The sequence below is a fragment of the Excalfactoria chinensis genome, chromosome 4 (assembly GCF_039878825.1).
Source record: "Excalfactoria chinensis isolate bCotChi1 chromosome 4, bCotChi1.hap2, whole genome shotgun sequence".
NCBI lineage: Eukaryota > Metazoa > Chordata > Aves > Galliformes > Phasianidae > Excalfactoria > Excalfactoria chinensis.
This window is the reverse complement of record NC_092828.1, coordinates 79,925,468-79,939,130: the sequence shown is the minus strand read 5'-3', so window position 1 is coordinate 79,939,130 and position 13,663 is coordinate 79,925,468. Positions and strand designations below refer to the sequence as shown.

At 36.1% G+C, this 13,663-nt stretch overlaps 1 protein-coding gene across 1 annotated transcript in view; it reads right to left on the bottom strand.

The window, feature by feature from the left end:
• Positions 1-267: 267 nt before the first annotated feature.
• Positions 268-13,663, bottom strand: part of PCDH11X (protocadherin 11 X-linked) — a 670,304-nt gene continuing 656,908 nt past the window's right edge. Inside the window, exon 7 of the mRNA XM_072334234.1 lies at positions 268-505. Coding sequence (XP_072190335.1) covers positions 270-505 — 236 coding nt within the window. The 3' untranslated portion in view covers positions 268-269. The remainder of the gene's footprint in view (positions 506-13,663) is intronic.

Below are 13,663 nucleotides of genomic sequence, written 5' to 3'. Positions count from 1 at the left end.
TTTAAAAACATATTCTGAGGGCAGAATTGAAGAACTATTTTCTCTCTTTTGCAAAGTGATTTTCTACCATCTTCAAAGGGAATGCTGAAATCAAGCTAGTAAACTATATTGGCAATGTACTGCATCAGCCTCTAAATGTGATCTGTGCAGTTGAAAAATCCTCTGGCATCTGCTGTAGTTTATCCATCAGCTTAGTGAGAAAAGCTGTCTTGCATTGGGCCTGCTCATGTTGGAATCTGCAGCAACATTAAGTTGAAGTTATACTGGTACTAATTGTATTTCCTTATCCTTTTAGTTAGAACGTAACTTTTCTTATGCAGATTTTGGGCGCTGAAGATAAACTTTTTGTTCTGTCCCTTTCCTGCTCCAGCTTCTCTTTGTTCATTATTGCAGAATATGCATCTTGTTTCTGTGCCTTTCACGAGGAAAATTTGCAGGGAAGGAAAACAGCAGAAAATGAACCTCCACAGTAGAATCTTGCCATTGCAGGTTTCATCACATGGACCTAATGTGTAGAGGAGAAAAGGAACATTTATTGTGTAAAAATAGAGTGAACTATCATTGCAGCATTTCTTTACTCATATATTTCCCTTTGACCATATAGATTTATCAACGTGATCACCAAAATTTGTCTAGCCAGCCTCATGCAAGCATCCAGGAGAAGAGATGGGGAGTATTGTTTTACTCTTTTAATGCAATTCAGCTCCTAACTGCCCCTCTGCTTGGTGCCCTGTTGTTGATGTCTGTAGCCAACCATGTAATTTAATCTCATTCCTATTCAGTCTTAATGGAAGGATGACCTTTCGACAGATTAGAATTGATTTGTTTATAAATCTGCTCGTCTTGTCAAAGCTTTGTTCTTACAGACAATAATTTTGCTATCATCTTGGCAAGCACTGATACTTATCAGTGTATTAGGACAGCTGTAATGAAAAATAATTTTTACTTGTTTTTATTTATTTATTTGGGAATGTGTGGGGGGGGTGATCTGTATGTTACAGACTTGCTGGACACCTCTTCAGCCATGTTCTGTGTCCTTCTACAGAAATATTCTTCTGTGCCCTGGATGCTTTCCAAAGTCACCTTCAAATCACCCCTTGTGAAAGACAGAACTAGTTTTCTTTTGTTGTCTCAAAGCTTGTTTCGTGAGGTTTTTCTGATGATAAGACTCTGACTGGTGACTGCTAACTATCTAGGAGGGTGAATGGTGGTTGCTATTGTGCCATCTCTGCTTATGATTGCAAAGATAAGCAGAGACAGGACAAGCAGTCTTTTTCAGGGGTGCTGCTTGAAGGAGCTGACCACTGCAGAAGACGATAATGCTTGTGTCTGGCAAACAGAGGCACCACCAACCCCTGCTGGCTTATCTGTGGGCCAGGAATGTCACAAAAGCTGGTTTTAAACCATTTTACAAAGAGTGCTTACCTGCTTGTTTAGAAGTTCAGTGTTTGTTCGAGATACATTCCCAAAAATGCTTAGCATTCTTGTAATCCTCAAACTTCAAAGAAGAAGAAAAAAACAACCCCACCGAAATGGGGGATAAAAGGCCCTCGCTAAACTGGGGACTTTGGAGACGAACTTGGGAGACTGACTCTGGAGATGAACTCCCAAAGTCACCTTTGACAGAGAATTCCCTGAGGGGAAAACCTATTCGGAAGGCCGGCTTGCTGCAGTGCTTCCTGACTTTCTCCCATCCCCCGCGGTGATCAGAGGAGTTCCTGAAACCAACGGACCTTACTGTGTACATCGCTGGACCCATGGTGGTGACTATCTCTTCTGCTCTCTACAGACTCCTTGCTTATTTTCCCTACTTTTCCTATCGCCCACCTTCCCTTCCCCATCTCCCTAAAAAGGCTATGACTTTAATAAACTGGTTGGACCAACATTTGAACCGTTGCTTCTTAATCTCACGCCGGGTATACACATATCAAAGAACCTTGCCTCCCTCCTACAAATTGGAGCGAGACACCCCTGCATCTATCATGTGAACCAAGACAGATCCCTTTTCCTTCTGCTCCCCTCTCATAAGCACACATGGCAAATCATCAGGTCAGATCATCAGGAGAATATGAAAAGGAGGAAACCCTTGTCTACATCAGCAGTGCTTTCCATCCCATTTTTTTTTCCCTTTCTTTTCAGTCAGTTTACTTGAAACATGGCTATACCGTGATTACATTATCTGTAAATAGAATCTGTTGATAATGTAAAAAATTCAAGTAGTGTCAATCTACTTTTATGGTACTCACTAGATCAAACCCATCAATCTAGCTGCTTGGGTGGGGAACTCTTTATTAAAGCATTTGATTTATACCCATGACAAGTGGGCTATTTCCTGTACATTTGTTTCATGAAGAGGAAAAATAATGCACATTTTGCATTTACTAGGAACATGGAGTTATTTTCTTTTTCAGCGTTGACTGTGAATTTCAAATCACAGCAGAAGTATCCTGCAAGCATATAGAAGTTTGAAAGGCAAATTTAGAGAGCTACAAGGATAAAATATACTGAGAAACATCCTGTTGGTGGCAGTAATAACTTATATTTAACTTAGAATTCTGGAAAATATGCAGTCTGTACTGGCTGCATGTAAAAATGGCTTGCTGTGCATTTGAACACTCTACGCTGATTCTTATCTCTTAATAGCTATTTTAATCCAGACTTAAAATCACACATTGGGTGTAACGTACAGCTAATATTTTTCATAAGCCTGTGAGTCAGGAATAAAGCAAAGCAGTATGGCATGGGTGTTGAAACATCCAGACAAATGCCCCTGTTGATTTTTATTTATTTCTTTCTTTATTTGCTTGCTTATTTTTATTTCTCTGTATTTTCCTCAAGAACTTGATCCTATTTTTGCCTGTTCTTGGGGGTGCAGTAACAGAATTTTTGTTGCTTCTTTGCTCATAGTTATCATGTTTTTGATACCGATTATACTGTTATTCCTGGGAAAAAAAAAAAAAAAAAAAAAAAAAAAAAAAAAAAAAGGATCAGAATAATACCTTGTAATAACATCTGATAGGCTGGATCATTCTGAATGGTGTATATTGAATAGTGTCATACAATGAGAAGCAAGGACTGGTTGTCTTGTTCTCTTATTTCATTAAAATGTTTGAATTAATAATCTGAAATGTACTTTATGTACGTATAATACTTCAAATTACACTATAGTACAATATAGTACAGTAACAATGTATGATTTCTTTTTTCTTTTTTCTTTTTTTTTTTTTTGCATAAGTACTTAGATACACAACCTTGGGTGACACATGGGGATGTGTGTTTAATGACCGTTTCTGCAGCTCCCGATCTGAGACAGGTGGTGCAGTCATTGGCTGAGAGTAATGCTTGACTTATCAGAGCACTGCTATGGCAGTGACTCCCAGCAGTGACTCGTTGCAATGAGTTACATGAGGTACAGATCCAAACTTGGCAAAGGACAAAATTGGTCCAGACAGAAAGAATAGACAGAAAGCAGCTGTCCCCAAAATGTTAATGTAGTGTCATAGCTATTTTAATTTCAACCATCTGTGCTCTAAAGAAGACAGTCTGTCCAGAAGAGCACTGTCTGTTAGAGAAAATCTAGATAAGATGAGAATACCTGGGTTCTCATCAAGTTCTGGCTGCCAATGACTTTATCACAAGCATTACTTCCCATGTAGTAATCCAGTGAGTTAACCTCACTGTCATGCCTCCATGAAAGCTGCAGCCATTCCTGTGGAGCATAGTTTGCTGTTCAAAATTGTCTGTGTAGGTGTAACTCATGGTGCTTTCAATTCTAGAAGAAACTTTTCCACTTCTCATCCTTCCACTTCAAGGAGAAATCCAGCTTGCTCTCTTTTTCATCAGTAGCACAGACTCTACCATTTTACTACAAAGTTGAAGTTATATACAGGAGAATGCAGTTTTGTTGACTAATTGCTTCCCTGGCTACAGGTTTTGCTCATTTACTTGTTATCTTTCTATCACTCCTTATCTAAAATTTGGACCTGAAGTTAGAAAAACACTTCAGTTTGGAGTGATGAGCTGTTTTTGTTGTTGTCTCTAGTTATTAAGAAAAAAATATGTATTTATTTATTTGAAGTCTCTATTCCAAACTTGAAAATGTTTTCCTGTCCCAAGATGAAATCTCAAGATATGGATATCTAGTGTTTGCTTTGCCTTACTTTGTTTTGTTAAACATGAAAATATGTTTTGCAAAGGTGTTTTTTTTTTTTTGTTTTGTTTTTTTTTTTTTTTTTTTTTTTTCTGAAGGAAGCATTCTAAGGCATTTTGCAATTACTGAACCAGAAATTTTTTTATTTTTTTTTCTGTCAATGAATGGATAAAAGATCTCCACTCCTACACTTCTAGTTTTTATTTTCCCCTTGATTTTTTTTTTTTTTTTTAACCTAAATGGAATATTTATCATATATGGCTGCAATGAGAAAGGCAGATACAAGGCATGCATAGCCTGAATTTCTATGCTGCCTATATTGCCAGCCAATTATAGCACCTAAGATTCATGCCTAAAATAAATACAGTTGGTTTTATTGTTTTGGATATCTTTTTCTGTGTACACTGAACAGTGACAAAATTGTTCACTTTGCTATGATCAATTCAGAGCTTCCCAAATCTTCACAGTAGACGTGGCAGTGCAGGGTAAAAGGGACATTCCGATTTGCTGTCCTAAGAGCATTTGTCATTTGGGAAAAACAAGTAAAATATAGTTACTCTTTTCTGAGGGTTAAGATGGCCATCACAGGCTAAATGATTATTATCTGTCTTTCTGAACTAAGAAAAAAACAGACCAGAAGGCAAAGAAATACCTTGATATGTGGCCAATAGCTTTTTCTAAGAATTCATGTTGCTCACTGTGCTGAGCTGAGGAACTGCATGGTGTGCTAAGGTAATAGACTCATATTAATTGATTCTCAGATCCTTATGACATCTAGATTATTCATTTCTCTTTTTTGTCATTCCTATTTACCCTATAAAGTAAAAGGAAAAAGTACTTGTTTTCAGGCCACAGCCACAATTTTTTTCAGCTTTGAAGAAGTTAAGGTTCATCAGTTTCTTCTATTTCTAAAATGTATGTAGTGCTTTGAATTATGTGTCCATCATCTTATTTCAAAAGTTACCTTTGTTAGAAGAGAGGTGACTGCATTGAGTACCATATTATATTCCTTAGTTATGTTTCCTATACTGACCAATTTGAGGTTGCAACAGTCAGGGACTTCATCCTGGTTTACTTGTAAGAAATTCTTGACAGAAATTTTGTGAGAAACTGGATGGCTCTATACTAAGGTGCGAGTGATTGTTTGTTTGTTTTTATGCTAGAGATTGGCCTAATTTAATTTCTTAGAGTATTGAATGTGTCACAGTGCATTGTAAAAGAATTATTTAAAAATTTACTGACACAATGCTAGAGAATTCAAGTTGGTAGCTCTTCAGTGTCAGGTCTTTGAACTAATTTAGTTTTGTTCTTCAGCTTACAAAGCACTTTCTTAAGTAGATTAGCATGCCATGTTCTCTCAGCAATTTCAAATGTTAGTGGCAATAAGAACAAATACAATTAATTAATCCATACTTTAAAGAAGGAAGAGGTAAAATGGTCCAGTTACCCTGGCAGGAAAATCTCTACTATAAACTCAAAATCTCACTGCAGCTTGTTGCAGTTCATTTATGCAAACACTGGTTATGCTGTTTCTACTGGAAGAAATAGAAAACTTTATGTGACATACTTCAAAATTTACACATATTTATAAAATGACTATCCATCTGCTTCTTTTACAAATTTTTCAAGTCAGAAATGTGACACTGACCTCAGGAGAACCTTATGTCTTTATTACAAACATAAAGTTGGCATTAATATTTTTTTCAGTGTGTTGCTTTAAATTATGGTCTGATGTTTTAATTTTGCATGACATTTGAAAAGCAGCGTAGTCTAAATTATTTTCTATAAATATGTTGACTTTATAATATTTAAGACTCTATTCTTTGGTGGAAGTTAATAGCATTGTTACCATGGAACACTTATTTCTTTAATTTCATGTAAATTTAAATTTTATGATGTTTGCTTCTCCAAGATTATATAATCCCTTTTTATTGAAAAGAATCACAATTATGCAAATGATGATATCCAAGGAGACAAGCAGAAATTAACTCCAAAAGACAGGCTACCATAAGCATTTACTCACAATGAACAGAGGAAGGTTAAAATAAACCTTTATTTAAAGAAATCAATTTGGCATGGTTTCTGAAGTAAAGCAATTCATTCAGACTGAAGTTTCTGCTCTTAAGAATATATTAAATATGTCTTTGTTTCTTTTTTTTCTGACTCCATATGCATTACTCCTGCACATGGAAGATAGAAATAGGAAAGCTTCAACATTAGTGTGGTCTGTGCTGGTTTTGCTCCTAAGAAAGTCTGTAAAAGATCTGTCTTTCTACAGAAGGTTATTGATTAATCAAAATAATCATCTGTAAGCACAGAGTCGTGTAGCCTAATACTCACCAGTCTTACTCTGGAGAGGTAAAATGATGCTCAAAAAAGCATGTGTGGGTTGTTGCTATCCTTCCTACAGAAGTCATCTATTTGGATCCAGCCCCATGCCGTGCATTTCACTTACATTCCATATGACGCCATAGTCTCCTGTGTGCTTTGGAACACGGTTTAAAATGTTCACAGATGGCTTGAGAACATACTTAAGAGCTATCTCTCCTTGGATATCTTCCCTGTGCTTGATGGGTGAGTTATATTGGGAGAGAGATGGGCAGACTTGCAACTGTAGGCAGTGTATGTGCAGTGATATATTAGGATTTTTCTTTCCTGATTTCATGGTATCATAGAATCAGTTTCCTGTACAGTGAACTCAAAAGTGTTGGAAGAGAAGGCAATAGCAGCTGGTTTCTAAGGAGGAGGAAATGTTTTCTCAGTAACTTTGATATCTCATACTATGAGCTGTTAAAAAGCCCCAGAGGAGACTGTGAAAGGGAACATGAGAGTCAGAGGTGGGATTTGAGGCAGTCAGAGAGAAAGAGAAGTGTGTCACAAACCACAACACAGCTACTACACGGGCTTCATGCATAAGCTACCAAAACCCATTATGCCTTTCTCTCTGCAACTGCACACTGGGTAAAACACATAATAGCAAACACCTTTTCTCTTGCCTCCTTACAGGTAATGGTTAGATGTGAATAAATTCAGGGACTTCGGCTCCATTCTGCATGAAGTAAAACATGTACATTTCCTCCCCCACTCTCTCTTCCAGTGAATCAGCTGAGGGAGCAGCCTGGGCAGGGATCCATCTGCCTTTCAGAAGGGCTGTTACTTCAAACACAGTCGTTACAGTTGTGCTAAGGAAAGTCTGATGGCTGCCAAATGTCTGAGGAGTGTCAGCCAATTCTATGTGCCTTAATTCACAAGAGCAGTCAGAAAGCTTCATAACTACAGATAATAGAGATTCGCATACTTGGGAAAAAAAAAGCAAAATTTGAATAAAAAGCTGCCCCCCCCCAGCCCTCTCAAACAAGGAAATCATGTTTAAGAATTTGTCTGATAACTATAAAATAGCAAAACTTCATTTTTCTGAGTTTTATTTTGCTGTTCTCAAGGCATTTTATAAGTGAGTTAAATCATCAGTGTGGTAAACATTTAGCTATCACATTTTATAGGTAGTTCAATAAAAAAAAGAAAAAGAAAAAAAAAAAAAGAAGAAGAAGAGATAGTTCACTGTATGCTGAATCCCTTCTTGTACACAGCTTTTATCTGTAAAATCCACACAGATATGAATATGAAGCTGTGTTCTGGGCAGTTGCCTACCCTGAGCATGTTGAACAGAGGCAGTATCAACTGGGAATAAAAGAGCTATTCTCAGTTTTTATCAGTTTAAGGTTTGTTTTTGTGTTCTGGAATAACATTAATGTATAAATGTATAAAAGAGTTACTGTTCTTTAAGAGATGGATGTCAGACAAGTGTCACTAATGGTGGTGATACATTTTCCTGATATACCCTGCTATGATTAAGGTACAACCGCGAGAACCATAGAGATGAAATTCTGAAAGCTTTTGATACTGGAAGAGGGTTGTAATAAGCTGTGTTCAACAGCAGGGAGCATCATCATTTCAGCGTGAGTGTAATGTCGTGGGAAGTCCTAACCTCCAAGTATTAACTCTTTACATCCTTCCTCTGCAGTCTTCCTCAATGCTTTGTCCCAAAACTGCTGATAGTGCCCCAAAACACTTTTAACTGTATTAAAAGTGTTGCAACTCAGACAATCTTTGTTAAGTGGGTTGAGTATTTATTCTCTTAATCTGTAGAATTTTAGTGTAAGAGGTAGACCTGACTATATCTTAAGAAGTCCTACTCTTTGGAGGTCTCTTATAATAACGCATAGAAAGGACAAGGTCGTTCAGCTGATAACCAGGCAGATGGCTCTTGCCCATCTAAGTGTAGCTTGGAATTGTCTTCATTAAAAAGACTATTTTTGTTGTTGTTGTTGTTGTAGCAGGATGAAACTTGCTCTATTTATGCTCTTTCAATGAAAAATCAAACCTGAGGCAAAGAGTGAGCATTAATGATGATCAATTTGTAGTGCCTGTACAGCAAAATGAGAAAATTAGCTGTCATGACACAGTATAGGTTGAGGGAACAAAGGCATCTACATTTGATCAGCACAAAGTGTACAGTTTCAACTTCTTATTTATTTCAGACAATAGTGGGGACTAAAATCACTTGCAAATAAACAGCAAACTTTGGAAGCACTGATATAATGCACAGAAAACAGTGACCATTGGAAAAAAGTATTAGTAGTTTTTAAAACTGAGATATGTGAGGAGTCCCTGTGAAAGCTACCGACAGACACGTATTTTAACTATTACAATTGAAGTGTTGTAACAACACAAAACATAACCATAATTTTCATCTTTATGCTGAAGTAAACATGTTAGAGAATAAGAGCAAGAAGACACAGCAAAAATGAGAAGAATACTGTGGATGAAATTTACAAAATTTCAAAGCTTTTTCCCCCCTCACCCTTTGCCCCCCCCCCCCCCCCTTTTTTTTTTTTCCTTTATTGTTGCATATTTTAAAGAAGGGAGGAAAAGTTATTGCTGATACTTCACCTCGTTAACTGACACCTGTCATTTGCTGAGAGGTTGGAGCAGTAATACAGTGATAAACCTTATTGGGAGTCCCAGTTCTTCTGGATCAGATATTTCAATTTTTTATTTTTTTTTTTTTTTCCACCAAAGCATCAGCAGTGTATGAGACATGACTAAGCTAACTGGTATGATAAAATTATCCAAATTTTGTCAAGGGAAGTTTGTCAAAATATCTTAGAGTTAAATAAAAAGAACATTTCAACAGTCAGCTGAAGTAGGCCGAATAAGTTTTTCAAAATGGAAATAATTTATGAGAAAAAGAATAAATAAATAAATAAAAACTTTTAAGTGCAGTAAGGAACATGGTTTGTTGTTGATTGCTTTTTAAGCTTCGATGTCTTGGATTCCCTAAAATGTATTTGCTTCTGAACTCCAGGCAATTTATCTGAGTTCTCTGATATTTGAAATAACTTCATCATTTTGTTGGCAATACAAACTCTCGTACATTCAGTACATTCCCCATCATTTTTTAAGCTTTTGATCGCAGCATAGAAATATAGTTTGTTCTGTCTTTGTAGGATCGCTCATGCATGGCTGGCTCAGTTACAAGTCTTTTTCATCATGGGAAGTCAAGTACAGTGTCCTAGTAATTAAAAAGGAAAAAATTGATTCCCACCATGTAGTCATGGCATATCAACAGGTTTTTATAATTCAGAAACAGAAATGATTATGAAATCACTTGGGTAGGAAAAAAGGTCAAGTTGGTTTCTTTGATTCTTCCTTATCTGCTGACTGGATTCTAGTGTGGATGTCATTCTTTAGCTCTAAGTTTGAGCATCTACATGAGGCTCAAATGTAAAATATGCATATTTATATTTTAAAGTTCTGATCGTAGTAAACAGCTTGTTTTCTACATTTCAAATATGCTTGTCTCTAATTTACAGGTCAGATATCTTTGTTCTACAGTGGTCTTTAAAAATACAGGATCTAGTTATTCTGAATTAAGTAGCTAAGTAATTGATTTGAGGTATGCCTATTCACTCCTTAGTTTGTGTCATATAATAAAAGGAGGCAAGAGACCTCTCAGGAAAGCAGAATAAGAGTGGTAATTAAAATAATCCAGACAAATACACATTATGGGTTAATCCTACCATCATAATTTACTGTAAAGAACTTATGAGCCTCAAAAGAAAGTATAGGAAATTTTATATGTGACTTAAGCCTGTAAATAGAATCTCACTGTAGTGCTGTATTATCTGCAACTACGTTTCTCGCTAATAAATGCTTCTTTAAGTACTATATATTTAAAAGTAAGGTAAATAAAGCTAAAAGTCAGGGAAGCCCTTCTATTTTCTGGAATGAGTAAGCATAAAGAAGCAGGACAGAATTTCATATCCAGTGTGGGTAACTACTTTATGTGAAAAACCACAGCAAAGAAACAGGAAGAAAAATCAGAGCCAAAACTAATGTGCTCTAGTGGACTAATTTATTTTACCTCCCTGGCATCATGATTTGGACCTCCATATTTAAAGTAGTTCCAGCGGAACTGTTAGATACTGAAGTAATGAATGAATAAATGGCTAATTCCTGAAGTAGTAGATGTATTGTGTAAGGTAACATACAATATAAGAACTGAAGACTGTGATTGTATTTTGTTATTTGCATAATTGTGTACAGTGTGCAAGACATATAAAGAATTATCAAACAGGAGCGAGAATGAATAGCCATTAAGGTAGGAAAAATGTGTCAGTTTGGAGATAACAGAAACGTTGCAAGTGAAGAGATTCATAGTAGTCCAAATTCCTGAAGAACTGCCTATCTTATCGCTTGGGAACCTTTTTCGTCCCAAAAGCTTGGGAATGTCTGAAAAGTCTTAATCATTGCTGGTTTAAATCCTCTTTCTCCTCCTTCCAACATGCTAATACTACTTGTATTTACTTCTCCGGAATCTGTCACCCTCCTGAACTAGGAAAAAGCAGCCCTGCCTCTGTGAAGCTTTTATTTTTCTGCCATAAACAAGTCAAGAACTTCAAATCCTTTCTCATTTGTCAGAGTGCTTTCCTGATCCTCTTGTTCCAAAACCAACTTCATTTTACTGTTCTTTGCAGTGGTATCAGTGTTCCTCTGTTTGTACTTAGAAGTACAAGTACTTTGCATCTTAGAAGACTATTCTAATTTTCCTCAGTTATGTCCCACTGTTCTATCTGAACTCATGAGTTATAGAAGTTGAATCTTTATTTACATGTAGCTGAATTTCTTTTAGCTATCCACTAAGAAGATCTCTTGAAAGTTTTTTGTCTTCTCTATTAACCTAGTAACCTATGGTACCTTTCTCTTCTATGAATAGATGCAGAATATTAGGACGTTTAATATACTTCAAACAATCAAAATATATTCTAAAATATTTTCTTGTATTGTTAAGACATGCACTATACACAAAGATGTCATACAAAAGGTTTTAATAACATTTAGGATGCTTACCAGAGCTAACTCATAAGTTTTGCTGCTTAAGAGTAATGCTCCAATCTCATACACCTGCTACTGTAGCTTTTGTACTGTTCCACATCATTGTGTATGCTTTATTACTGTAGAATGAGCTCAAGATTGTTCTAGAAGACCCAGAATGTTGATGCATGTCATGGATCTAGCTCTGACTGGTTTGGATACAAGTCTGCACATTTGGAACCCTTCTGATGAAATGCCAGTCCATAAATTTTCTAAAATAAGAAACACATTTGTTAGTTAATAAGCACTTGAAACCTTATGCTAGCTCTCGTAAATGTTAACAGGGATTTGATATCAGAATCTGTGATGACAAACTGAATATGAATTTCAAAAGTTATAGAATACCATCCAAAGCAAAGTGATGAGCCAGGAGACTTGTTGGAGGTTAAATGAAAAGTGAGACTTTCATAAAATATCAAGATATAGGGAAAAAAATATCTTGTTTGCAGAATGAAACACCTGCTTTTATTTTGTATCTGGATGGCTATAATGAACTGCCATCTGAAAATATTTACAACTTTTTAAAAATTATGAATAGTTTCTCTTCCTCCTGTACTTGAGATTTCTGGGTAAACACTTTTAGAGAACTAAGATTTTGAGATGCTAAACATCTATTAATACAATCTGCATACTTCAACTTAATATTTTTTAAACTCTGACGCAAAAAGTTTTTATAGTTCAACTATGAACCACTATGAGATATCAGCATTGTATGCTCTTGCCTGTACACATTCTGAAGCAAGTGACAGTTAACTGCTATTACTCATCCATCACCAAGTAATCCATGTTTAAAAGTATGGTCCTATTGGAGAACGGTTTGGGCAGGCTGGACCTTAAAGATCACCTGGCTTCAACTCCTGGTATAATGCTCCCCCAGCTGCCAAATTCTTGTGAATTAAATTGGGAGTGACTTGATGTTTAGTTCACTCTGTATACTTGTGATCCTGCAGTCACATTCTGACAGCAGATCAAATTTCATTCAAAAAGTCTGATATTAAAGAAAGATTTTTACATGAATGTCTGATTTTATCAAAATCTTTTGGGTCGAATATCCCCATCTAAGGAACTTTACTGCAATGTGAGACTAAATAGATATAAATCTTTCTCCTTTGCTCATCTATCCAGCTCTTTAGCTGTTAGTCAGGAAGCAGGAGCAGTATATGATTATGTTGATTGACTTATCCAGGGGAAAAAAATGAATTAATTTAATGTAGAGGGGGAAAGTGACCTAAAGTAGGTTAATGACAGAAGTACAAGCTTCATGAATGAAAATCCACTTTATTATTTTAAAATAATCTTTACTACTTCCTTCTTGAATGATAGATCTGAAGTGGCAAAATCTGATCCTTCATAAGCAGATGATAGTGAAGGATTAGCTAAGCAAGAGCAGTAACAGGAAATAAGAGAAAGATTTGGACTTTCCTATCTGTTATCTGTCAACTTCTGTTTTGCTGTCATACTACATCTGTCTTCTAATAAAACAAGCTCCTTTTATTCTCAAAAGCTACTATTTTAGAGTGTTATGAAATGTTTGCAGCTGTACATCCTTCAATGAGAGAGTGAACAACACAAAAAGAGAAAGTCAGCCGTCCACTTTCTCTAAAGAGACAATTTATTTGTTGTCTTTTGATGACAAATGCACATTCATCTCTCTCTTTCTCTCCCTTTCTGCCTCTTCCTCTCATTCTTTTTCCCTCCCTTCCCTTGCTCCAGTTTCTTTAAAGCTTTTGACATCTAATCCAATTACTTAGCTCTTGTTGTTGTCCATGCCTCAGTGTTCCTTAGTTTGAAGGTGCTAGGTTGTGTATTCTTCTATTCACTGTCTGAAAAGTATCTGCTCTCCTTCTTGAGGAGAGTTTTGTGTCAGATAATGACAGTGAATAGCAAAAGTCTGTCTTTGACAGGAATACATATACTGACCTTCAATTAAGCCACAGGTTAAGACAATACTGAAAAATCAATAGCTCATTTTCTGTCTTTTGTGCTCAGATTTTGATGTTTGCTAAGATAAAGGATGACAATGCTAAAAGCAAGAATCTTTGTGAAACATCCATTGATGTTGCCATGGGCTCAAGGGCC